Genomic DNA, 27,131 nt, shown 5'->3' on the forward strand with positions numbered 1-27,131 from the left:
AACTATAGTTAGCCATTTCCCAAGATGCTGAACTATAGTTAGCCGTTTCCCAAGATGCTGAACTATAGTTAGCCGTTTCCCAAGATGCTGAACTATAGTTAGCCGTTTCCCAAGATGCTGAACTATAGTTAGCCGTTTCCCAAGATGCTGAACTATAGGGTCTTTGGGCTCGGTCAAGAAAGCCACATCACAGGCTTATTCAACTACGGTGAAACGTTGCAAATAGAAATCCTTCATATAGAATGAGCACAATGTACATAGCAAATAGAGGTTTTTGTCAGCTCTATGCAACACATTTCTATACTCAAAATGGGGAGTGTTTGCCACATTGAATAAGCCTAAGGAAAGGCCTAGTCACCACATACCACCTCACATACCACCTGTCTGGTAGCTACGGACACTCAAAGATATTGGAGTAGTCCCATGATGTGCAGTCTTGCTCTTTAAGCCTGGCATGCAGGGCTGCATTATGTGCAGTGCAAAGCATTATATACGTTCTACCTAAAGATTCATTTTCAAGGTTGAAAACCAGTGTCTTTTATAGGTTGGCTGAAGCCAGGTTTGTTTCTCCCAAAGACAATGGCCTTTGTTGAGAAAGCCAGCATTATGTATGCCAAGTGTGAATTCGGTTTGTTTTACAATAGTTAGCTGGCTAATCTGTAAGGCTTCTATCTTTTTACTTTTCATGTTTTCCATTATGATTCAACGTGTGCTTGTGATTTCTACAAATGCATGTGTCTTTGTATGTCTTTTGCTGGCATAACAATTTAATTCAAAATTACATTTCCTGGTTTGTGGGAATGTTGGTGAAGATGAAACAACTCATGTTTAGGTAATTAAAATCTTTGATTTAAGTAAATGTCTTCTCATTCATTAACTTGGGTCAGAACACTAAGCAGTGGTTTCCCGGACACAGATTAAACCTATTCCTGGATTTGAGTAATCTTTTTGTACAAGCATTAGGTCAGCCAGCTAAACTCTTAAGTGTCCTCTCGGTTAATGTTCAGTGTGGCCTCTGGCCAGTAGTCTCATCTGCACAGTGCAATGGGTGGAGCGTATCCATGGGTTACCGGACGGTACAAGGGTGCCGGTAGCAAGCAGAGTAACCCTCTAGACCTTTTTTAAAAGAAAGACAAGCCAACTGCTGGTCTACATTTACTTAATGAAGAAAAAAACCACCTCTGTCCAGGTGAGAGGTTACTACTAAATCTTTGCAATCGTTTCACTCATGCAGTTATGAGTTGTGACAACCAGCTTGAAGCTATTACCTGTATGTTGTCGCGAACATGTCAGCCATTTCATGTGGCTTGTAAACATTGTTCCTGTTACTGTTCAAACAATGAGGCCATGTACAAATACTATCTGTTATTGTGCTACTAATTCTTGTTGCCACTTTTCAGTGCTCCATTGTGAGCTAATGGTTTGTGGTTAGGTGTGAATGTAAGCCCTGTTTTCACAATGTATAATTGAGTCACTGGCAGTGATTTGGTGGTTGAGACGCAGGTTGGTAACAGTGGCAGAAGTCTTTTCCACTAACAGACCCCGTGGACGATATGATACCTGGCTGGCATGGACTCCCCCAACCTGGGACGGTTGACCATCGGGCCTTCCTGGACTCTGAGCAGCGGCGGAGAGATCTGGATGTCAGTCTGGCTCAGGTCCAAAATGCCCTGCAGGAACAGAGGGTCAGAATGCTCCAGAGGATGGGCCCAGGGAGCCGACATAAACTACCCCAGGTAATAGACAGCTGCTACTGCCACCTGTGCTGTAGTTAATGTAGGCTGCGTCCCTCAAGACGACTGATGACACTTTCCATCGTTTTTTTTCTTCTTCTCCAAACGGATTCTAAAGGAAGGGAATTTAGGCTAATGACATCTGAATAAAGACCTAGCTGAGTGGGTTTCCTTTCTCACAAGGTCACTGTGCTAACCTGTGCCATGGTTTGACCCATATTTGTTAATTGCCTCCCCCACAGATACTTGTTTTGAATCTTGGGCAGATCAATCGACCAGTAAACCTCCATCCCAATCTGTTATCGGAGAACATCTACATCCCACCATATGGTGACCTTTACACTAGGTAATTAAGAAGGTGCTTGTAGGTCAATGCAGTGGATAATGTTTTGGTTTTCTCTTTTTGTGTTTTGCGCAATACTTTTCTGTCTCATGTCCTCAGAGTGGGCAGGCTAGAGATGGACTCAGAGATCATTAGCGCCCAACTGGACCAGGTTCTCTGTTCTAGGGGAAAGTGTCTCTACAGGAATGGACCCTCACCCCAACAACACAGCTTGACTCCTGTAAGCCCTTGATAATCATAGGAAACTAGTCCCCCAGTGGCAAAATGAAAGTTGCCCAGTATGAAAGATCTATGTCTACTGAAATGAGTTGTCTTTCAATCTATCAGTTTGACCTCTGTCTGTCAATCAGGAGAAATGATTCTGTACCATTCACCCACAGTGTCAGAGGGAGGACCATAGTATGACCTCTCAGCTTATTGCTCAAGCAGTAGACAAAGGACAACTTCTGAAAGTAAAGCACTCCATATTTAATCATTTTAAACTAATAACATGACAAACCTGACACTCATTGTAAACGCCTTGAGTTGAGGGAAGAAAGTTCTGGAAGGCTGACTCGGCTGTGCTTGGCCATCACCCAAAAAACGGGTGTTTTCAGGAGCGAGACAACCTTGAGCGTCTGCTGGAGGATTCCAGGGCCCAGCAGCAGCTGATGGAGCAGAAGAGGGAGGCCCAGATAGCAGCCCTTCACTCCCAGCTGTACCAGGCACGCTCCAGCCTCCAGGAGACCCACAGAGAGACACTGGCCACACAGGCAGAGCTACATGGCAGCAAGCAGGTAGAATCATGGAAGACCAGACCAACTAAACTGGTACAGGGATTTAGACCCAAAATGGATGCAGGCTGTTCCTTTGTACGTGTAATCTTGCAGAGCCGGACGTGTATCTCAGTAGTATCTAACCCAGGCATTATCTGATAACACATGACTAATTGAAAACTGAAGGGTTTTGTGAGCTAGTAGATAATAGTCCCTGTTTTACCAATCATATAGTAACGGTTTCCTCTATCATAAGAATGCCACAATAAGGCTATTTAATATTTTCCGTAACACCACTCGGTTGGCTGATGCTCTGCAGATAAATGAGTCCCTGCTACAGGAGGTGGCATCTCTCAGACGGAGGCCCGGGGCTGCGGAGGAGCGGGCCTCCCTGATGGAGAGTGACGGACGCCTGCTCAGGGCTCGCATAGCAGCACTGGAGACTGAGCGGGAGGAGCTGCTTCAACAAGGAGACCTTGCCACAGGGAGACGACATCCCTCAGCCTTTGGGTAATGACAACCCCCCCAGCCTCACTTGTAGCTCTGAAAGGATCAGATGGATATAAAAGATATGGTTCCACTTTGCTCTGTGATCGCTTAGGTGGAATTTTCTCCATATTGCTGCCTTGCGCGTATGCAACCCTTACGGTCTTCATAAGGGTAAAGGGGGTAGGGGTGGATTTGGGATTGAATTACATTTACATTTAAGTCATTTAGCAGACGCTCTTATCCAGAGCGACTTACAAATTGGTGCATTCACCTTATGACATCCAGTGGAACAGCCACTTTACAATAGTGCATCTAAATCTTTTAAGGGGGGGGGGGGGGTGAGAAGGATTACTTTATCCTATCCTAGGTATTCCTTAAAGAGGTGGGGTTTCAGGTGTCTCCGGAAGGTGGTGATTGACTCCGCTGTCCTGGCGTCGTGAGGGAGTTTGTTCCACCATTGGGGGGCCAGAGCAGCGAACAGTTTTGACTGGGCTGAGCGGGAATTAGTATCTGGACTTTTATCTTGAGCTCAAGGGGAAGTTTCCCGTCTCAGTGTTTTCACTCTTGGCAGCGTCAAGAGTGCTGAGAGCAGAGAAACAGTCAGAACAGAGAAACAGTCAGCCTTATAACAGACTAACAAGAAGCAGGGGTTTGTCCGTCCAATTTTTGCTAAACACATCTGTTTGTGTTTTAGGAGCGCTTGGGAAACGGATGTGGAAGATTCCAAAACGTCTGAGAGGTTGAGGGAGGAGAGCGCCGCGTATGAGATGGAGGAAGATGAGGAGGAGAGGGTACAAGGGAAGGATGTGTCTGTGGACTTAAGACTTAAGAACCGTGAGGTGCCGCTCTCTAAGCCTGGCCTACAGATAAAGGAAGAGAACCAGGTAGCTGCCTATTTGAGTCCTTTCCTACAGAACCATATCACATGGAGGCAACCTAACATATGGTAGTGATGTTCTTTCAAACATAGCTCTCTTCCAAATCCCACTTCAACAGTTCCCAAACCTTTCTTTTCCCCAACATACTCCGTTGAATTCATTAGAACATATAAAAATGCTATATAATTGAACTAGCGTCATTTTTTTTCTAACCTTGGAAATGATTAAGCCATGGTTTTTATTACACTCCCAGCACATTGGCTTTTTATAAGTACTTTATGTTAAAATATCACTTTATTAAAGTTGAAAAAGTACAAATTTCCCCTTCATGCAATCCCAGAACCTTTTTTTTAAGCTAGGATGCTAATCATTTTTTACAGTTTACTGTGCTACATGCGTCACTATCCAGTATCACGCTAACACATGCAGTATAGACAAGCTATAGACATACCTATGAGTTTTATATAGACTGTGGATTCCTGAGGATTCACTGTCTTAGAATACTACAGATAAAAGATCATGCTGGACAGTCTCTGCTTCTGGTCTGTGAGGGGAGACGGGGGGGAATCTGGAGAGCCTCTTCTCTAGCAGCTGTGCTCAAATCTGACAATGTATACACTGTAACAACCTTTCGCAACAGCGAACTTGTTACAGCCACAAAGCCCAAGAGCAACTTCCATTTGTTCATGTAACACTCGTTGTTGTCGTCAGAGGACTCTGACATGTTCTTGTTTTATTGTTGGAAGCCGGTGAGGAGTTTTGACTTCTGGCTTACACTAATCCCTATCCCAGACTATTTTTCTCTGACCCTGAGCTTGTGGTCCACTGCCTTTTATAGTGCCCTGCTCCCTGCAGACTCATAAACATGGTTTCATGTGCAGACTGGGAAGACATTATTGGAATACTGCAGGTCGAGACACTTTCTCTCACCGATATGACAATGTCATTGTGAAGGGACCAATCAAGAGAACAGGGTGGTGACGATATATTTATGAAGGGACCAATCAGAGAGCAGGATAATGTCCTTATGAAGGGGGCAATAGACAGCAGGGTTATAATGATGTCATTATGAAGGGACCAATCAGAGAGCAGGGTTTTGACAATGTCATTATAAAGGACCAGTTGGTTACAATAGCAAACTAAGTTTAGACAGAGGTAATGAAAGTTATTTTTCCTTTTGTTCTTTTCACTTCCAAGTACACAATGTTTACTCAGGAATAGGTGTTACATAATGTTATTACATTCATACCGAGCAATACCAGCACTTCAAATGCTTATTCTTGGAGCGCACCGAACTCATTTCCCCCTCCAGTTTGGCTGTGCGTACCCTCATTTTATTGGTTGCAACTGAGCGGTATGTTCCCAAAACCATGTACGTCTGCCCGAGTCTGGCTGATGCCACCTTGCGTGACTCCACACTGGCACAGACCCCACAGACAATCCTTCTTGATTGAGGGGAGCTGGAAATTTCCTGCTCACTTAGACTCTCTTTCCCTCTCTCTTTCTCTCTCTCTCTCTCTCTCTCTCTCTCTCTCTCTGTTACACTCTCACTCAAATTATGAGGAAATGGGATAATGACCCTGTCATGAGGTTTTCCGTTGCCGTCATCAGAGTCCCAGATTTCCCTGTGTTCTGTGTCTGCTTGTTCTTGTTGCGTTTCACAGGCCCCGTGTCTGCTGAGTTCAACATAGATACAAACTGCAGACTTTAGCAAGTGTTCACATAGTCAAACTGGCTTTGTCTCATGTTAACTTTGGCCCACAATCGACTTCTGATTAGTACCCTTCAGATAAGTGCAAACTCCGTTTTAGTGCGTTAAAAGTTGCATTCATCAGGAGTTGACTGTAATCCAAAAATGACTCTAGTTCATATTATACCATGTTAATGCAACTCAACCATTCCACGTACAGAACCTGCAGGAGCCCTAGTACCAATCCTCATTTTGGTAAGCCAAGAGCTAGTCAGACCCATTCTGCAGCAATTAGTAGTGGGCACTGAAGCACATAACAAAAGGTTACGTGTGGCGATTGAAGAGACACCTTTCTGCTCTGGAATGCAGAGAGGACATTTCATCTGTTACTGAATAATAATGTACTTCCTTCAGTTTCGCTGGCAGAGAACATCCGGGCAGTGAAAGTAGCCACAGATGTCATACTTGGTGGCCTTAGGACCAGTGTTTGTCACGAAGCTTTACTTTATTGCCTTCCTTACTCGTCTGCGAGTCTTTTATTTTTCTGCTGTCAATGATGTGTCCACTGGTCGTCACAGAACGGAGAGAAGGGGATGGGATTGGTCGATCGCTGGAATCCATGGCAGCACGAGCCAATAGAAGCCAATCAAGTGAGTTCGTGGCATCGTCAAAATCCAATTCTTGGCATCACCTCACACCAAGTTGCCCTTATATCATGTAGTTACTTAGAAGGGAATTCAGTCGGTTTTGTGTCAATACCTGTCAGTGAATATAATTTCATGTTATTACTGGTAACTGCGCACTTTGATGCAGTGAGACCCTATTTTCATTGTATAACAGCTGAACGAGGGGTTAGGAGTCGATGAACGTGTTCCTTTCTGCAGATGACGGCGCTGGTCATAGAGCTGCAGCAGCTGAGAACGGCCTGTGAAGAGACATCAACACTACCGGTCTCCCCCAAGGACCAGAGGGCCAGAGAGTGGCTGTAAAAGAGCTGCTCTGCTCAAAGTAGGACTGCCAACCCAACACTCCTGGTTTGGCTCAGTCTCCCAAGAGGCGTATTCTCTCAACAAGCCGTTCAGCTATTTTTCTAACAACTCAATTGAATCAATGATGTATTGAATCAATGATGTATTGAATGAATTAAAAGAATGGACAGATTTCTGTGTGGTAATAACATTGTTTATGCTTCTACAGTTGACATGGCCAATACGCTACTATACCAGTGGTTCCAGTTATATTGACAAGACCCATTATTTTTTGTTTGAAAGTCTTTTTTTTCCCTCTCCTCTGTATAGGACTGTGTGGGAGAGATGGGGCTGGCTTTCCTGGAGAGAGACTGTGGAGTTCTTCGGGTGGTACCTCCAGGATCATTGGCCAGAAGTAACCCACTATACATTCACATTGATCCTTGACTATGTAGGCCCACATTTCCATATTCTCCACAATCGTCGACGCTTTCTTTTACAAAAACACGTCTGTTTGCGTATGCAATAAATGATGTCTGAATCAAGTCCGCGGGAAGCGATCCGCTGAGGCCCTGCGTATTAAATTGTGTTCTCAAGTACGTCCTCAAGAACTCCTTTTTAATGTTTACCTGACATCACCCGCATTGTGGACTGTGTACAGCATTTGGTTTGTCAGTTTAAAATAAATATTGGACTGGCTCAAATACAACTCCACTATCCCTAGGCCTTTACGGGTATACCAGTTGGACAGAAAAATAACCCTCAAGGATCTCACCGCCTCATATCTTTGTGTTATGCATGTACACAAGCTTAGTTGGAGAAAGGCAGGTATTTTTTCAGGCTCCATTGTATAGGCTAACCTGTCAAAACATATTCCAAAGATTACACAATTTACAGTTGGCCTGCATGCATAATTTGTCTAAACAGCGAACAAATATTTACTGTGGCTAGGTGTGGAGGAATTAGTCACTTCCTTGAATGGGTCTTGCTCAATGTTGGACCGACTGGTCATTGCATACTGTGTGGTTTGCTCTTGTGACCGGTTTGATACCCCTCCCTCACAGTACAGGATGTGATTTCCTGCATACATTCATCATCCGAGTCTGACTTGCCAGTACATGACAGCTAGCAAATGTAAATGATGGCGGTGTGCCCTTTTGTGGACAGGTTAATGTTTTCTTTTTTCTCAATCAATGCGAATTCTTAATCAATACAGTTAGATTACTTATTTATTTCACATAAAATAAGAATAGAGTAGATGTCATCAACCAAGGACGTTATCCTTACTCGTAGGTACAAAATATGTCAAAAATGATCAGCGTAGGTGTTGACTGCTGTGATTGTTCACACTGGGGTCAAAATCCCCTTCAACTGCTAAGATCAAAAGACTTTGACCCACACATGCCAGTTCATCCCCACCACCATCTCAAAGGGGACATTTTTTCCCCACCAGGTCCTTGGCTATCTCACTCTGGGGTGCCTGAATGGAGAGAGGACTGTTTACTAGTTAGAACCAGGGGTCGCGTTGAGCGGAGCAACATTACAGAAGGCTCAGATAGAATTAGAGGTCATATGCTGAATGTGTGTGTAACTGTAATGCTGTTTTCAACAAGTGCACTTTCCAGATCACCATAGACTAGTCTTGTTACTATGACCTACCTGTGTACAAGTCCCAGGGACACCTTGAAAAGAAGCCCCCATCCCCATCGGCTCGTCCACAGCTGTCTAGACTCTCTGGCTCCATATCTTTGGTGGCAATAATAAACTGAGAGCACACCAGGTCCCCCGACCTGTAATGGTGCCACGGACACCAAATTGAGGAAGACTAGTGACATCAAACAGAGAAAATAAGTAGTGAATCATCAACTTGAGTCGAACCGCGTAACATAGGTTAGTACATAATGGAGCAGGCATAAACTGTTAATTCTGGCCATTTAAATACAAAAATTAAACACATTTTTTGACTAAAATATTAAGTCTTTGTCATGAATAACGATTTAGTCTTTTGTCAAAATGACAGTCAGCCATTTTAGTCAACTAAATGCCCTTTAATTTTAGTCACATCACATTTGCCTTGCCTCACTAACCTACAGTAAACACATCACTGACTTCCATGTGCACAAACATACATAGCCCTGTCTTATCAACATGTTTCTGCATAACATCCTGTCACCTGATCCCAACAACCAAATTGGCAGAATAGCATATTACTCAGCAGCAGATTAAAACAATAATGGTACCTCTAACTTTTTCAGTTGATGGCATCAGCCCATGATTTGGTTGCAGCAATTATTTTCCTGCGGTGTCATGTAATGTTTATTTAGCACCTACATTTACATTTACATTTAAGTCATTTAGCAGACGCTCTTATCCAGAGCGACTTACAAATTGGTGCGTTCACCTCAAAGTAATACACAGTGCTTTAGACTGTGTAACAGACTATAGAGATGGCAGGCTATTCAATAAATAAGTGGTTTCATTTAACGTGTTCAAGCAGGAATGCATGATTCAAGATATTTTGATGTGCAACCTAATAAAGTGATTGTCAACCCTAAATTCTTGACAATCAGGCTATTGTATATTTTACTATTAAAATAGGGCTCCTGGATTTTATGAATTTTGTTGCTCAATACAGATGAATTTGCCTACATTTTTATCATAGGCAAATTTATTTTGGGGCTAAATCACCACATGAGGAAGTGAAAGCAATCTAGCTAATGTGTTTTGAGTCAACACTAAATATACTGAACAAAAATATAAAATGGAACATGTTAAAGTGCTGGTCCCATGTTTCATGAGCATGAAATAAAAGATCCCAAAAATGTTCCATTTGCACAAAAAGCTTATTTCTCTCAAATTTGTTTAGGTCCCTGTTAGTGAGAATGTATCTTTTGCCAAGATAATCCATCCACCTGACAGGTGTGGCATATCAAGAAGCGGATTAAACAGCACGATCATTACACAGGTGCACCTTGTGCTGGTGAGAAAAGGCCACTAGAATGAGCAGTTTTGTCACAATACAATGCCACAGATGTCTCAAGTTTTGAAGGAGTGTACAATTGGCGTACTGCGGGAATGTCCACCAGAGATTGTTGCCAGGTAATTTAATGTTAATTGCTCTACCATAATCCTCCACCAACGTTCGTTTTAGGGAATTTGGTCAGTACGTCACACCCCCAGACCGTGTAACCACACCAGCCAGGCCCTCCACATCCGGCTTCTTCACCAGCGGGATCGTCTGAGACCAGCCACTTGGACAGCTGATGAAACTGAGGAGTATTTCTGTAATGAAGCTCTTTAGGGCCTAACTCATTTCACTTGACTGATTTCCTTATATGAACTGTAACTCAGTAAAATCTTTATTTGTTATATATTGTTTATTTTTGATCAGTATATAATACCCACTGCTAGTATGCATTCATCTGACTTGGAGAGCATGGACAGGGTTACTGTGACTTGGAATACAGTCCAGGAGAGCATGGGCAGGGTTACTGTGACTTGGTATACAGTCCAGGAGAGCATAGGCAGGGTTACTGTGACTTGGTATACAGTCCAGGAGAGCATGGGCAGGGTTACTGTGACTTGGTATACAGTCCAGGAGAGCATGGGCAGGGTTACTGTGACTTGGTATACAGTCCAGGAGATCATGGGCAGGGTTACTGTGACTTGGTATACAGTCCAGGAGAGCATGGGCAGGGTTACTGTGACTTGGTATACAGTCCAGGAGAGTCGTGGAGAGGATGTTAGGGTTATCCTAAGCTAGGGACAGGCCCACTGGGCAAAAACTGGTTGAATCAACGTTGTTTCTACGTGATTTCAACCCCCCCAAAAAATCTGTGTGATGATATTGAATCAATGTGGAAAATTAATCAAATTTGCAAAAAGTAATCAACGTAAGGGCATTTCTTTTTTTTTTCTCACCCAACTTTTATCCCGAAATCAATCCACATGCGGATTGTTTTGTTGAATTGACGTTATTTGACAACTCAACCAAATGTAAATCAAAACTAGACTGGAGAACAACACCGGACTAACCACACTTCCCTGAGGAGTATCACTGTCCACTTCAAACCCATACATGTGCACTTCTGAGGGGGGAACAATAAAAATGTCTTAAATGATCAAATCTGCAACTAAACGCTTAAGGTGCACGCAGCACTTACTGTGCTGGAATGTGTGGTCAGTCATGGTTTACAACATTAGCTCCACATTTCTATACCTACCTCAGTACCTCTGAGAAAATAAGAGCCCTACTAACTTCTAAAAGTTAAATCCCTGCCAAACCCTACACTTCAATCTTACACTCTCTTCAACATACTTACAATATAACAACACGCTCCACCATTTCATCGACCATACACTCCAGACACAAACCATTCACATGCTGCCAACCAGGTGTAACAATAAAATGTGACACAATAAACTGAGGAAAATACAGCAAAAACTGAAGTATATTTGTTGTAGCGCCCTCATGTGGCTTTTTCAAGTTACTACTACCAATAATTTGACAAATTCTATTTTTACTGTAGTGGAAGTGTAATTTGTCATTATTCATGTGGTATGTTGATTGAAATACAACAACAAAACATTTACGAACCAATGTGGACAAAATAAGGAGCATCTGGACATTTAATGATAAAAGATTCTACAGGAGCTGGGACTGAAATCGATTTATTCTTTACAAAGATAGTGTTACGATGTAAATACAAATCAATATGATTATATAAAGTGTGTGTGCGTGAGTGAGTGTGTGTGCGTGAGTGTGTGTGTGGGTGTTCCATAAAAAACCATTTCTACAACCAATTCTGATTCTTTCTGTGATCGTTAAAGATACATGTGATAATATCACTTCCGCGGCAGAATCATCAGTAGGCCTTCTCTTCTCTTCAGCAACTTCCATCTTTCACTATCAAGATGTCTGCATTGGTTTCCCTGGAGAGAGAGACGGTCAGAATGATTTAAGGAAGCTTACTTTCCTGAGTATTTTCAGACTTTGATCTTCTCCAGTGGACTAAATCTGAGCTAATTTTGTGTTTTACATGTACATTTTTGTCATAGGCAAAATGCCTCGTTGCCAGATCTCTTTGTACAGACATGCCATCAGGGGTCCCTTCACAGTCCCCAGTTTCGAAATGAATTCATGGCAACGCACAGTATTTTACAGAGCCATGATTACATAGACCTCCTTTCCATCTCCTATTACTTAATAAGCAAACAGAAAAATGACCTTTAAAAAAAAAAAAAAAAAAGATCAAACAACGTTTCATAGAATGGCAGGGGCCTGTGAGGACACAAACACACACAGAGACACACATACTTTTTTCAGTTGTTTGTACAACTATATCATTTTTGTTGTATTATTTGTACATCGTTGTGTTTTACATTTGTATGACTGTCCTTGTCTATCAGTGGTTTGTTACTTGTCCTGTAGCCGCTGTTTGTTTAAACTGATATGTGGTAGACTCACATCCGGTGAACACACAGAGAGCACTCGTTGGGGTAAGTGTTTCCATCATTGCCACACACTGGGGAGTAGTTGAGCGGGCACGCCTGGGTTAGGCTCATATCCCCACAGGAAGGCTGGTAAAATAATGAAATAACATTTCAAGATGATGTCCTTTGACTCCAACCCTGGTTGGTGTTTTATATTCACACGTTTAAATTCACATGAATTGATTTGTAGCTGCCAAATTAGCATAGGGAACTGTAATAATAATATTTGAATGGCAGCCTCTCACCCTCCTGTAGAGTCTTGATCGGTCCTCTGCGTCTACTAATGTTGACACATTAGTAGAATTGAGCATTTTATTATTTATTCTTTATCATAATCACTTATTATTCTCATATAGGGCTTAACTACGAATAAACAGTACAATAGACAGTATGACCTTGGTCATTATTTTTTTTTTTTACAAACTACAGTTCCTATATTGAAAGGAATTATGAAATGTGTACAAAATAGGCAGAAGTTATTTGTGTACTTACCTGCAGAAAGGAAAACAGCCAGACAGACTAGCAAAATAGTTTTCCCAGCCATGTTGATGTGGTCTGGCCCGAAAGAGATCAAATTCAACTGATAAAATAGTTGGTATGGGTCCAATTACCGAATGCAGCTCCAAAAGTACAGTATAACCTCTGTCTCCTTTGCTTCTGTATTATCTGCGATGGGCCTCTTGCTCAAGGTCTGCTGTTGGTTTGGAACCTGGGGATGCTGTTGCCTTGTCATATAGTGGAGGCGCGTCTGTTTGTCTGTGAAATAATGTGACCCTGTGTTGTGTAAAGCTGATGTTTTGACGCCCCTGCACCTGACCAGCCCAGCCGGCGACCGTTACAACAGAGCCGCCCTATTGTCCAGGTCTTTATTAAGGGATGAACATTCCTACTGCCTAAATATTGCTGAGCGCACTATAAAAAACAGGGAGGGTGGCAGGTGTGCGTGACACTGGTGTTGTTGATGATGAAATGCATACATATTGAGCAAGAGTTTACTATGGTACATGTTTTTAAGCTCTGAATTAAAGACCGCACATTATGTTCACTGAATTTGTAATATTTTGGGCCACACAACAATATGGTCTGGTCTTGTTTTCACCTGTATGGTAGGCTAATTTAGTTTCACTAGGCCTAGAGTTGGCCGACTTGGTGTACACAACATAAAGAACACCTGCTCTTTCAAAGTGCCTTTGAACAGGGTATGGTGGTAGGTGCCAGGTGCACCGGTTTGTGTCAAGAACTGCCACGCTGCTGGGGTTTTCACATTCAACAGATTCCCATGTGTATCAAGAATGGACATCCAGTCAACTTGAACCAACTGTGGGAAGCATTGGAGTCAACATGGGCCAGCATCCCTGTGGAACGCTTTCGACACCTGGTAGAGTCCATGCCCAGACAAATTGAGGCTGTTCTGAGGGCAGAAGGGGGGGCTGAAACTCAATATTAGGAAGGTGTTCTTAATGTTTTTTACACTCAGTGTATATTGTCTGTGTGCTAATGCATATATGAGGCCCTCATTCCCAGAATTCTTTGAACGAGATTAAACAAGATGATAATTCAGGGCTCATTTGTATTTTTTATTTCGAATGAACACATGACTTCTATGCGTAATCACCCAAATATTATTTGTATTGTGCTTTTGTCACTGAAGGCTTAATAAAATATGGACGCAAATCCTAATATTAGTGACAGAGGAAGAAAGCATGAGGAATTTACTAGAGACTCGTGGAGGGGGCATCTTCATCTGGATTGGTTTAATTTAGAGTAGAAATTATATTACTTTATTTATTATTACTCATAATACTTGAACTCACCAAAGTGTGGATATAAATTTCATGTCACTAAATTCAGATCAAAGGCTTCGGGGGATTTTTCATGGATCACTAAACTTTTAACTCCTCTAGTCTTCTGTAGTCTACAACTGCAGAATTAAAAGAAAAGTTTACTGAACTCACCGTGGTGTTTTTGGATACATTGTAACTAACACTAGTGTTATTGCAAACCCGTTCAAACGAGATGTTTGAAAATATTTGTCTGAAAAATGGTGACGTGGTAAATTTGGACTATTGATTTGGCCTACGATTATGAGGGCACATTTATGTATTGTTTGTTCACATCAATATATTGTAAGTTCGCTTTTGTAACGTGATAGCAATCATCATGTTTGACAAAAGTCAATGTGAGTTCCAGTTTGTACATATTACCTCAATTACCTCGACTAACGGGTGCCCCCCCCCCCCCCCCCCCCCACACACACACACACATTGACTCTTTACCGGTATCCCCCTGTTATTATTTTACTGCTGCTCTTTAATTACTTGTTACTTTTATTTCTTATTTTAATTTGTACTGCATTGTTGGTTTGGGGCTCGTAAGTAAGCATTTCACTATAAGGTCTACTACACCTGTTGTATTCGACGCAAGTGACTAATAAAATGTGATCGTCGAGAGAGAAGCAAGAGCTACCCAGCTAAAAACAAACATACCCACAACTTTAGAGAACGTTCCCTTATTACGTGTCTCATTAGGTCATTAACGAACGTTTTCATAGGAGTGTTCCAGTAATATGCAAGGACTATTTCCAGACCATTAACTTAATGTCAAACAGAACTTACTCAGAATGTGGTTGTCATGTTCTCAGAAAATTCAATAATAATGTTCGAGAAACACTCCACTGTCTAGTTTTTCTACTTTTCTCATTTTGTCAGGAACAATAAACTGGTATTGGCTGTGACCATTTTACTCGATAATGGATGGATTTGAATCTGTTTTCCTAAAATACCTTCTGCAGAGGTCATTACCATCACACAATAAAACATATTTTAATTTAAAACTGAATGACAAACACATACAACCCTGAGAAAACTGGACACATGAATGTTCCTGCAACGTCCCATGAAATGTGTCTAGAACATTAATATTGATATTCTGAGAACATGTTAACCACGTTCTGGGAAAGTTCTGTTTTACATTAAGGGAACGCCGAAACATGATAAATAGGTTCTCAGTTTTTGCTACCATACATATAATGTTTCTGTAACTAATGTCAAACTCAGCACTCAAATGTTATGGGTAACATTTAACAAAAACGTTCTCTCTCCCTAGAATTGCTAGCTGGGTATATGGCCTCTATAATGGCATATGATCATGTGTGCATTTATTTCTGTTTTTCTTTCCAATATCAGAGCTCCATTTAGAATTCATAGGTGTATGGTAAACATGAATGGCCTATTAAACTTCATGAATTCATTCCATGGCCAAATCTCAAGCAATGTTTATCTACTATGGAGCTATAGCAAAACAGAACTTACCCAGAACGTGGTTAACATGTTCTCAGAATATCAATATTAATGTTCGAGACACATTTCATGGGACGTTGCAGGAACATTCATGTGTCCAGTTTTCTCAGGGTTGTATGTGTTTGTCATTCAGTTTTAAATTAAAATAGAATGTTTTATTGTGTGATGGTAATGACCTATGCAGTGTATTAATTTGTATATGTCTAACTTTGCATAATAAGTTAATATTGTTAGATTTTTTTAAAGCAACAGAGGAGGCTACGGGTATGCAATATAATTTATGGACACTGCAGACATTTTAGACGGGCTTGCTAGGGTGAAGTTAAACTCCACCTTACAATAATAGCCTTTGGACCAAACTGAATGAAAGATGGCAAACTGATTCCAAAAGGCAAAGCAGTTTTTTGCTCGTAGGAGTAGGCCATTAGTAAAATATTAACTTAACATGTGTGAACAGTTATCAGATAAATATGTGGAAGATAACACAGCACATTTGACTAAAACCACATTGTTGAAACCATGTCGCTTTCTAGTGAGTTGAATGAAGTATCCAGGGTCCCTCAAGCAAAGAAAACACGGGAAGGAAGAGAAGTTGAAGTACATATAATATGGTATTAGAATTTAATGTCAGTAATATACAGCAGTGACTGTATTTCTGTCCTGACTGCCTCGAGCCTGTATGTCTACTGGGCCCCAGCAGCAACATGGGACCTTCTATGAGTTCAGTACCTACAGTATCCAGCCAGAGAAGAACGTTGCCTTAGGCTGTCCAATGAGAAGAACGTTGCCTTAGGCTGTCCAATGAGAAGATCCACCTGCGTACTGCTCACTCAGAGCTACTGGAGTATGGAGTACGGCGGGTTGAACCAGGTTTTTCCACATCTGAAAGTATGGTGAGGACGCAAAGAGCAAGCTAGGCAGAGAGCATGGAATGATAGGCCCATTCCCTGTGAAATTCAGTCAACTCAGGAAATGAATTGAAATTGTTTAAAGGAATGTAAATTCAACTTCAAAAAGCAATCACTCAAGTTTGAATTTCCAAATCCTAAATTCACTGTAATGGAACCTACCCCAACTCAAGCCCAGATAACTCCAATGTAAAATAAGGCATTGTATCTTCTGTATACAGTGCATTCAGAAAGTATTCAGACCCCTTGACTTTTTCCACATTTTGTTACGTTAAAAAGTCTTATTCGAAAATTGATGAAATTATTGTTTTTCGACATCCATCCCCATAATGAAAAACCATAAACAGTTTAAGAAATGTATGCAGTTATTAAAAGTAAAACACTTAAATATCACATTTACATAAGTAATCAGACCCTTTACTCAGTACTTTGTTGAAGAACCTTTGGCAGCGATTATATCCTTGAGTCTTCTTGGGTATGACACTACAAGATTGACACACCTGTATTTGGGGAGTTTCTCCTGTTCTTCTCTACAGATCCTCTCAAGCTCTGTCAGGTTGGATGGGGAGCATCGCTGCACAGCTACAGTTGAAGTCGGAAGTTTACATACACTTAGGTTGGGGTCATTAAAACTCGTTTTTCAACCACTCCACAGATTTCTTGTTAACAAACTTTAATTTTGGCAAGTCGGTTAGGACATCTACATTCTGAATGACACAAGTAATTTTTCCAACAATTGTTTACAGACAGATTATTTCACTTATAATATAACTCTATCACAATTCCAGTGGGTCAGAAGTTTACATACACTATGTTGACTGTGCCTTTAAACAGCTTGGAAAATTCCAGGAAATGATGTCATGGCTTTAGAAGCTTCTGATAGGCTAATTGACATAATTTGAGTCAATTGGAGGTGTATCTGTGGATGTATTTCAAGGCCTACCTTCAAACTCAGTGCCTTTGCCTGACATCATGGGAAAATCAAAAGACCTCAGAATTGCTTGGGAGCAATTTACAAACGCCTGAAGGTTCCACGTTCATCTGTACAAACAATAGTACGCAAGTATAAACACCATGGGACCACGCAGCCGTCATACCGCTCAGGAAGGAGACGCGTTCTGTCTCCTAGAGATGAACGTATTTTGGTGCGAAAAGAGCAAATCAATCCCAGAACAACAGCAAAGGACCTTGTGAAGATGCTGGAGGAAACAGGTACAAAAGTATCTATATCCACAGTAAAACAAGTCCTATATCGACATAACCAGAAAGGCTGCTCAGCTAGGAAGAAGCCACTGCTCCAAAACTGCCATAAAAAAGCCAGACTCCGGTTTGCAACTGCACATGGGGACAAAGATTGTACTTTTTGGAGAAATGTCCTCTGGTCTGATGAAACAAAAATAGAACTGTTTGGCCATACTGTTTGGCTTGCATGCCGAAGAACACCATCCCAACCGTGAAGCACAGGAGTGGCAGCATCATGTTGTTGAGGTGCTTTGCTGCAGGAGGGACTGGTGCACTTCACAAAATAGATGGCATCATGAGGAAAGAAAATTATGTGGATATATTGAAGCAACATCTCAAGACATCAGTTAAAGCTTGGTCGCAAATGGGTCTTCCAAATGGACAATGACCCCAAGCATACTTCCAAAGTTGTGGAAAATGGCTTAAGGATAAAAAAGTCAAGGTATTGGAGTGGCCATCACAAAGCCCTGACCTCAATCCTGTAGAAATTTGTGGGCAGAACTGAAAAAGTGTGTGTAAGCAAGGAGGCCTACAAACCTGACTCAGTTACACCAGCTCTGTTAGGAGGAATGGGCCAAAAGTCACCCAACTTATTGTGGGAAGCTTGTGGAAGGCTACCTGAAACGCTTGACCCAAGTTAAACAATTTAAAGGCAATGCTACCAAATACTAATTGAGTGTATGTAAACTTCTGACCCACTGCGAATGTGATGAAAGATTATTATTATTATTATTATTATTCTGACATTTCACATTCTTAAAACAAAGTGGTGATCCTAACTGACCTAAGACAGGGAATTTTTTACGAGGATTAAATGTCAGGAATTGTGAAAAACTGAGTTTAAATGTATTTGGCTAAAGTATATGTAAACTTCCGACTTCAAATTTATTTTTTGGTCTCTCCAGAGATGTTCAATCCGTCCAGGTTCTAGCTGTGCCACTCAAGGACATCAGAGACTTGTCCCGAAGCCACCTCTGCGTTGGCTTGAATGTGTGCTTAGGGTCTTTGTCCTGTTGGAAGGTTCACCTTCACCCCAGTCTAAGGTCATGAGCGCTCTGGAGCAGGTTTTCATCAAGGATCTCTGTGTAATTTGGTCCCTTCATCTTTCCCTCGATCCTGACTAGTCTCCCATTGAAAAACATCCCCCGCTGGGTTTCCTCCAGATGTGACGCTTGGCATTCAACCCAAAGAGTTCCATCTTGGTTTCATCAGACCAGAGATTTGGCAAACTCTAAGCGGGCTGTCATTTGCCTTTTACTGAGGAGTAGTTTCCGTTTGTCCACTCTACCATAAAGACCTGATTGGTGGAGTGCTGCAGAGATGGTTGTCCTTCTGGAAGATTCTCCCATCTCCACAGAGGAACTCTGGAGCTCATTCAGTGTGACCATCGGGTTCTTGGTCACCTCCCTGACAAAGGCCCTTCTCCCCCGATTGCTCAGTTTGGCGATGCGGCCAGCTCTTGGAAGAGTCTTGGTGATTCCAAACTTCTTCCATTTAAGAATAATGGAGGCCACTGTGTTTATGGGGACCTTCAATGCTGCAGAAATGTTTTTGTACCCTTCCCCAGACCTGTTCCTTGACACAGTCCTGTCTCGGAGCTCTTTGGACAATTCTTTCGACCTCATGGCTTGGTTTTTGCTCTGACATGCATTGTCAACTGTGGGACCTTATATAGACAGGTGTGTGCCTTTCCAAATCATGTCCAATCAATTGAATTTACCACAGGTGGCCTCCAATCCAGTTGTAGAAACATCTCAAGGATAAGCAATGGAAACAGGATGCACCTGAGCTCAATTTAGAGTCCCATAGCAAAGGGTCTGACTACTTATGTAAATAAGGTATTTTTAAAGTTTATTTTTTATACAATTGCAAGGATTTCTGAAAACCTGTTTCCACTTTGTCATTATGGGGTATTGTGCATAGATTGATGAGGATTTTAAAGAATTTAATCCATTTTAAAGCTGTAACGTAACAAAATGCGTAAAGAATCAAGGGTCTGAATACTTTCCGAATGCACTGTATATCTCACTATCTCCTATTGTTGTGTTACTATCTAGACAGCTATGCCCAGCGGGCGGGTGTGCGAGCATCCTTGGCTCAGGACCCCAACTGGATCGCGGAGTACATCTCCAAGGCCATGCCCATGTTGACGTCTCAGGACAACGAGGTCACCTATCTGGTGCCCTGGAGCAAGGTGGAAAGCCTTCAGAAGGATGGTGTTGAGTAGCTGAGTGAAATAATTACCCTCACATCTGACAGTGATGGTTTAGTAGTCCCTAGGTGGAAATCAACAGAACTTCTCCCTTCTTCTAAGTGTGTGTGTGTGGGTGTGGTGTGTGTGTGTGAGAGGGAGGGAGGGAGAAATAAGAGAGATCATTGTGTATTGACCTCCTGTGTTCATTTCCATGGACCACTAATCTAGCACTAATCTTGTAAACAACAGGACTGTTTTTGTTGTGCAGTTACATCTGTACACATTCCTCGTAAGTACTGGACAATGTTTTTTTTTACAGGAAAGGAAATTTGCATTAGTGAACTCACCACTAGTTGTCCCTAACTACCTTTCAAACAGATACACTTTAGCCAAGTAGTCTTTGCACATGACATTCATACACAAATGGTAAATAAAATCACTGTTTTCCAAGTAGGTTAAAGACCCTGTCAATACTACATTTCCCTGGCCAAGGAATGTATGTGTGTGCTATGTGTTGTGTCACCTTACATAGTTGAATGCACTCGGTAAACTGCTCAGGAATTAAAGTGTCTGTAAAATAGCTACATATAAAAGCCTGGGTAAAGGAGTTGGGGGTCGGTTTGGAATTGTGCATAATTGTGCATATCTTTTAGGAGTGTATGAGTTGCGTTCCTTCCAGATGCATCCTGGGGGGTCCAGCGGTGTGGGGGGAGGTCTTCCAGGCTGCAGTCAGTGCCCACGCTGCCGGGGGGCATGCCCACCTGGTGGGGGTCTTTCACAGCGAGTTTGGATGGCTCAACAATTGTACAGTGAGGATAGGGACTAGGTCAATGGTGATCAGGATGAAACGATATAATACTACATGAGTAACACTATGAGATTATAATATGAATGCGGTAGTGTGAGGTCAAATGGGATTTCTCCTTATGTGTCCCAGTCAATGCCCTGTGGTGGTACGAGAGTCCGGACCAGCGGGCGGCGGTACGCCACAAAGCCCATGGGGATGCCAGGTTAGTGGCAGCCGGTAAACCCTTCAATTTGATCCCTTTTTAATACAAGTAGAAAATGGAAGTTTGTCGGCTCTATTCAGTTTAGTTTCTATCTGCACTCTTCTAAATGTACAATGGTTACCGTGGGGGACGTATGGTTACCGTGGGGACAATGTCATCAATGCACTTATTGATGCAGCAGGTGACTGAGATAGTTTAATCCTCAATGCCATCGGATGAATCCTGGAACATATTCCAGTCTGTGCTAGTGAAACAGTCCTGTAGCTTAGCATCCACTTCATCAAACCACTTCCGTATTGAGCACGTCACTGGTATTTCCTGTTTGAGTTTTTGCTTGTAATCAGGAATCCGGAGGATAGAGTTATGGCCAGATTTGCCAAATAGAGGGCGATGGATAGCTTTGTATGCGTCTCTGTGTGTGGAGTAAAGGTGATTTTTATCCACCTGTCTTGGACCCTTCCTGGATCAAATCCTTGCTCTCAAAAAAATGTTTGTGCTTGCAGCAAGTTGTGAGTAACATTTTTGAGTTAGTTGTATAACTTTATGAGCTGGGATGTCTGTCCTGCAAATACTTTAGGTCAGAGACTGTATAAAATTTTCGCAACGCGCTCGTTAGCATTTAGTTATCATTCTCTATGGGATTTTACATTTACTTTTTAGCATTGCTAACCTTCGGATTACAATAACTTTACAGCCATGTTGACACAAGATAAAGATTTGTTCAGTTTTATTGTGTAAATAAGTATTGTACAGAGCGAGTAACAGATATTCCCACAGCCTTTTCTCAATACATTAAAAACGTAAACGGCTATTAAATAAAGACAATTTTCTTGGTAGAACAATAAACGATTGTATACATAGTCTGTGGAAATTCCAGTGCAAAACAATTATCCAATTAACACTACAAATAAAGTGCTTGGAATGTCGAACTGGCCTCATTTCAGGCAAGCTTTGTGTTTCGAAATACTGAGACTTTTTACCCGAAGAACCACTTATTAATTTCACAATAAATGGCACTTGACTGCACCAGTCTTTGCAGACACAGGACAAGCCCACAGGTTACACTTTATAACAGAAATTCAAAACTGACTCGGCACTGTCAGCTTTGAAAAATCAATTTACATTTTGCAGACGCTCTTGCCTTCCTTAAGGGCACAGACAGATTTTTCACCTAGTTGGCTCTGGGATTCAAACCAGCAAACTTTCGGTTACTGGCCCCTATGCTCTTAACCGCTAGGCTTCCTGCCACCTTACAGTAGGCATTATCATGTTATTTAATTTACTATTGTCAACCCATTGAGAGGGATGTTTCTGGTCTCTGCTAGTGGTTAGGCGGTGAAAATAGTCCTTCAAACAGTTGATTTGTCTGTCAGGGCACTGTGGTATGTATGTTGAGGTATTCATTGCAAACTGATAGTCAACACCAAAACAAATCTTTTCATTTTCTTAAAAAAAAAGCTATAAAATCTATTGTTTCCTTAAAAAAAAAAACTGGTACAGTACTTTGCATAGTATACATTGGAAAGTGTACATAGTCTCTGATTGGTGTGTTTCAAAATGGCCGAGTCCACTACACTACTGAACTAGAAGGAAAAACATTCATGATTACAGTAATGCCACAATGGACTCAGCCAAACCTAATTAAAAAAAATATATAGTTTATATATTCATGAACAATTTACATATATAAATAAAAAGGTACATTTTTAAAAACAAATTTAAACATAAGGAATTCAGATTGGCCATGGGAATGGTTGGGTTTCTTCATCATGTAATTCTGGTCTTGGAGCACAAAACAGAAAGAAACAGACCCTGAATTTTAATTGGAAGAAACCAGTTGGAATTACACAAATGAGAAAACATCTCAGTTTCCACAAAAATATACACCGCCACAGCCTAACATCTGCTGAAGCACATGATACAATTATGGCAGTTATTCAAGCTTAATACTCTTTCTTTCTCCTTAATGACTATCGTGAGGGGCCCTCTTGGGCCTCAAATCGCTTCAGCGCGAGTGAGAAACTTTGCATTGACTTGCAGTGAGCTTTCCAGCCAGGCCCTTACGAGAGCAACACCTCTGGCTGAAGAATTAAAACAAGTATTAAAACACTACTGTAATAATACAGAGGAGCAAATTCAGTCCAACACTGTTTGCAGGTTTAAGTTCCAGTTGTGGGTGGAAGATGGTGTCCGTCCGCTCACACCAAGCTCTCCTTTAGCCTCTCCTCGGCTAGCTTCTCTTCAGCCTGCCGTGAGCTGAGCGGGGTAGTGTCCACCACCGCCTCTTTGCTCTTTACTGAATTGTCTTTTGAGTGGTAATCGTCACTCTGGTCCTTGGCAAAGTTCACAAAAACCTGGTAGAGAAGAGACGAGAGTGTCAGCTGTCATCACTGTACATTCCAATCCGGTCTACTAATCGGAGAACATACAGAAAGATGCAAATGCATGGTGCTGTAATCCACAAGTAATCAAGTAATCAAACTTCAACAAAAAATACGTTTTGACCACAAAGCCTTTAGTCAGTGGTGGATGGTGTCTTACCTGGTCCAGTGTGGTCTGCGACACGGAGTAGTCCTCTATCCGAAGAAGGTCCTTGTTCTTGGCCAGGATGCTGAAGATGTGTGCCAGGGAGGTGAGTGAGGAGGACAGCTGGTACTGCAGCATGTTCCTGTGCTTCTCCTTCAGGGTGCTGCCAGGCAGCTTACTCTCAATGAACTTCATCACCGGCGGCAGGTCAGGGTCCGGCCCAGCCACACGCAGGATGATGGTGTAGCCGTCTCCGAACCTGGAGAGGTAAAGACAAAACAAGATAATTAAGTGATAATGCCTGAGAAGTCTGTGTTTGGAGGATATATTGGCACGGGTGTTAGAGACGAAGTCGATAATGTCTAGATGCTTTTTATAGTGGAGATCAAGTTTATAAATTGTTAGGCTGATAAGACAGTAGAATGCGCAGTCAGTTGGAACAGAGTAAATAGGCATCTATTTACATTTTATATAAACTTTATTTCACTTGGCAAGTCCGTTAAGAATAAATTCTTATTTACGATGACGACCTACCAAAAGGCCTCCTGCGGGAACGGGGGCTGAGCTAAAAAAATAATATATATAAATAAATATAGGACAAAATACATATCGCGACAAGAGAGACTACATAACGTCATAGAGTTAGCTGGTGGTAAATTGTGGAAAAGACACCAGCTGGAACTCGATTTGAACCAATCAGCATTCAGGATTAGACCCACCCGTTGTATTATCAATGGATAATTTGTGCCAATTTATTGAAAGCCACAACTTTGTAGGTATCGACTTGCTTTATATGTACCAGTGAAAGGATTTGTCATCTTACCTGTTCTTTAAGTGCTGAACGCTCCCCAAGCAGCGGAACCTGCCATTGACCATAATGGCCATTCTGGTGCACAGGGCCTCACATTCCTCCATACTGAAGACACAAAATGGCAGACACCGACATTAGATACAGTGTAAAGGAACTGCTGAACTATGAACCACATCCCTGCAAAGGTTGAACTATGTCAGTAGCAGAACACTCAGAATGCTATTCATGTCAAAAGCATGCACAGTAAATGGATAAGCAATACTTTAAACCATGTAAGCTACGTAGTACAAGCCAATAGGCTACATCAGGGATTGGCAACTTGGGGCCTGCATGGCCCTCGGATCAATTTTGCAACTCAGTCGGGGTCTCAACTTACTGTTGAGAGTTAGAATAGTAGGATACACAAGGTGCAATTTAGAAATGTGGTTGTGCATCAGCAGTTTTTCTCTTGTTATGTCAGTTACTGATAGTCACTTAGCCCTTGTCAGCTTAACGTTTTTAGATTGCTAAATTAGTTTAACGGCCAGCTAACTAAACTTGAATACATTTCTCTCTGCTGTCAAGAGAGGGGGCCACTAAAATGTTTTGCTCGCAGTGTGGGCAGGGGGAGGGGTGTGTGGGTATGCAGACACGCAAGCAACAACGGCCCCTCCTGTTGAGTTCAGATATTGCTGTGGTCCCCACCCCATCAAAGTTGCCCATCCCTTGGGCTACATGGTGCTAAATGAGGTTTGACTAACCGCAGCCTATACTCATACATAAGCTATGTTGCCAACCAATCAACAGCAAACAACAACCATGCATTTCAAAGTATAGCAGCTAGCTTTTAGCCTAGCATGGCTGAGGTTTAAAGGTGTTTCTGGTTACCTGTGCGAGGTGAGCACCACGGAGCGTCCCTCCTTGATGACGCTGTGGATGCAGTTCCATAAGGCCCTGCGTGCTTTGGGGTCCATCCCAGTGGTGGGCTCGTCCTGTCACAAAGAGCACAGCCAGGTTGAGGTTGGCCCACAGGTTGAGCAGGAAACACACAGAGAAGACCAGCAGCAGGGGGAAGCAAGGCATCTTGGCCCTGCTAGTGCTGAATTATGAGATGAGAAATGCTAAGCTCTTGCTTTCTCTCTTGGTTTGTTTCTGTCTCCCTTTCCTTTCTCTCGATGTCTATTGCTCTGGTTCTGTCTCTGCCCCTCCATTTATCCTTCTCTCAGTTTGAAACAAAATCAACAGCTGATCTCTCTGCAGCTCAATAGGAGCAAAACAAGAACATGCAATTTTCCAGGAACCCTTTGAGAGGACTGTGGCGTGCAGGCGGGAGAATTGTAATCTAACCCTCGTTACACAACCCTTGCAGCTGCAATCCCCACAGGGAGAACAATTAAACACCAGTCATCTGATTTAGAGGCCCCTTGATCTTTCACATTGAGGTCACTGCCAAGCTGATGCAACGGGTCTGATCACTTTGTGTTAGTAACACCATGTGTTGATGTGTGTGTGTGTGTGTGTGTGTGTGTGTGTGTTGGGACATAGTGCGTACCAGGAACACGACGGGTGGTCCTCCTATCAGGGCCATGGCGGTGGAGAGTTTCCTCATGTTTCCTCCGCTGTAGCTTCCCGCTGCCTTATCCACATACTTTACTAGGCCTAGCTTACGGATGCCCCATTCGGCAACTTCGCACACTTCCTTCTCGGGCACGCCGCGCAGGACGGCGTAGAACTCCAGGTGCTCTCTTCCTGTCAGCAGGTCGTTGATGGCGTCAAACTGAGGGCAGTAGCCCATGTTCTGGTGCACCTCGTCTATCTCCCGCAGTATACTGCCAAATCAAAATAAGTCAGTTAGTCTCACGTTTAAACTCACTGCTGAACCTCTCTACTGTAATACCTCGGGTGAGCTCTCTGGCACAAAATGGCTGCTTCACCTTTTTCCGGCCAGGAAAGCCTCTCCACTGGTGACTATGGAGTCTCCTGTCAGCATTTTGAAAGTGGTGGTCTTTCCAGCTCCGTTCACACCCAAGAGCCCAAAGCACTGAGCGAAAAGACAAGAGAGTTAATATCAGTGTTCAAATATACAGAATGAGCTTGAAAGAGATGGCATGTCATTACATTGTGTACTTACTACTTACTAGATGAAATTATGTAATCTTACCTCTCCAGGAGGGATGCCCACACACAGGCGGTCCACCGCCGGCTTCTGCTTCCTCTTGTAGACCTTGGTGAGCTGTCGGAGCTCCAGGATGTCTCCGTGTCCCAGTCCGTTGACGATCCTCTGCCTCTCTCTGGCCACGTCCTCGTCCTCCTCGCCTACCGGAGGGAGCTTGGTGTGCAGGTTAATGGGCTTGATGCAGAAGCGGTACTGGATGAGGACGGTGATGATGAAGAAGACCACTCCTTCCACGGCCATGGCAAACAGGTTCTTGCCCACCATGTCCCATTCCAGAGGGGATCGGAAGCGGTTCTCACCTGTGTACAGAAGGAGTGTGTTTAGAGAAATGTTCAAAAGACACCTCTACGTTGAATTGGATAGAGAAATGGGTCATGGGAAATGCAGTTCTTACCGAATCTTTCCAGAGCGTCGGCCATGGCCTGGTTCTTCACCATGTCGATTAGTCCTCGACCCAAACAGAAGTGAGGAAATATCAGCAAAACGTTCTTCAGGATGTCATTGATACCTCCAACCTCCTGAAGAGGGAAGAGGAGGAATATTTAACCCTTTCTGTCACCAGGTAAATGGATTATTAACAAATTATATCTATATTTTTACAATATGGTTAGGATGAGCATACCACGTTCTGCAGCAA

At 42.4% G+C, this 27,131-nt stretch overlaps 3 protein-coding genes and 1 pseudogene across 6 annotated transcripts in view; 2 read left to right on the forward strand and 2 right to left on the reverse strand.

Moving 5' to 3' along the window:
- The first annotated feature begins 1,088 nt into the window (after positions 1-1,088).
- On the forward strand, positions 1,089-11,633 carry LOC115129494 (uncharacterized). Of its 4 annotated transcripts, none has more exons than XR_003863666.2 (11): positions 1,089-1,189; positions 1,540-1,736; positions 1,976-2,079; positions 2,176-2,296; positions 2,457-2,528; positions 2,673-2,852; positions 3,151-3,341; positions 4,015-4,204; positions 6,467-6,538; positions 6,773-7,271; positions 10,008-11,633. XR_003863666.2 is itself a non-coding variant. In XM_029659903.2 (11 exons), the coding sequence occupies exons 2-10, from the start codon at positions 1,554-1,556 to the stop codon at positions 6,875-6,877; spliced, it is 1,218 nt and encodes a 405-aa protein (XP_029515763.1). In that variant the 5' UTR covers positions 1,089-1,189; positions 1,540-1,553; the 3' UTR covers positions 6,878-6,896; positions 7,187-7,452. The 4 variants fall into 4 exon arrangements, 3 of the variants coding, with proteins under 3 accessions (XP_029515763.1, XP_029515762.1, XP_029515761.1); XM_029659903.2 differs by lacking the exon at positions 10,008-11,633 and having other exon boundaries at positions 6,773-6,896; positions 7,187-7,452; XM_029659902.2 differs by lacking the exon at positions 10,008-11,633 and having other exon boundaries at positions 6,773-7,452.
- On the reverse strand, positions 11,512-13,179 carry LOC135571798 (probable pancreatic secretory proteinase inhibitor). The gene is made up of 4 exons (XM_065018663.1): positions 12,842-13,179; positions 12,595-12,629; positions 12,324-12,436; positions 11,512-11,788 (listed from the first exon to the last, which is right to left on the reverse strand). The coding sequence occupies exons 1-4, from the start codon at positions 12,891-12,893 to the stop codon at positions 11,743-11,745; spliced, it is 246 nt and encodes an 81-aa protein (XP_064874735.1). The 5' UTR covers positions 12,894-13,179; the 3' UTR covers positions 11,512-11,742.
- A 3,148-nt stretch (positions 13,180-16,327) lies between these two features.
- LOC135571694 (protein NipSnap homolog 3A-like) lies at positions 16,328-21,045 on the forward strand (annotated as a pseudogene).
- Positions 21,046-21,712: 667 nt separating this feature from the next.
- The window catches only part of LOC115129496 (phospholipid-transporting ATPase ABCA1-like), a 45,715-nt gene continuing 40,296 nt past the window's right edge, over positions 21,713-27,131 (reverse strand). The window contains exons 29-36 of the mRNA XM_029659904.2: positions 26,889-27,012; positions 26,480-26,793; positions 26,253-26,359; positions 25,871-26,147; positions 25,207-25,310; positions 24,352-24,444; positions 23,544-23,787; positions 21,713-23,356 (exon numbers count right to left, since the gene is read on the reverse strand). Of these exons, the coding sequence (XP_029515764.1) occupies positions 23,201-23,356; positions 23,544-23,787; positions 24,352-24,444; positions 25,207-25,310; positions 25,871-26,147; positions 26,253-26,359; positions 26,480-26,793; positions 26,889-27,012 (1,419 nt within the window). The 3' untranslated portion in view covers positions 21,713-23,200. The remainder of the gene's footprint in view (positions 23,357-23,543; positions 23,788-24,351; positions 24,445-25,206; positions 25,311-25,870; positions 26,148-26,252; positions 26,360-26,479; positions 26,794-26,888; positions 27,013-27,131) is intronic.

Source organism: Oncorhynchus nerka, linkage group LG5, assembly GCF_034236695.1.
Source record: "Oncorhynchus nerka isolate Pitt River linkage group LG5, Oner_Uvic_2.0, whole genome shotgun sequence".
Classification (NCBI taxonomy): domain Eukaryota; kingdom Metazoa; phylum Chordata; class Actinopteri; order Salmoniformes; family Salmonidae; genus Oncorhynchus; species Oncorhynchus nerka.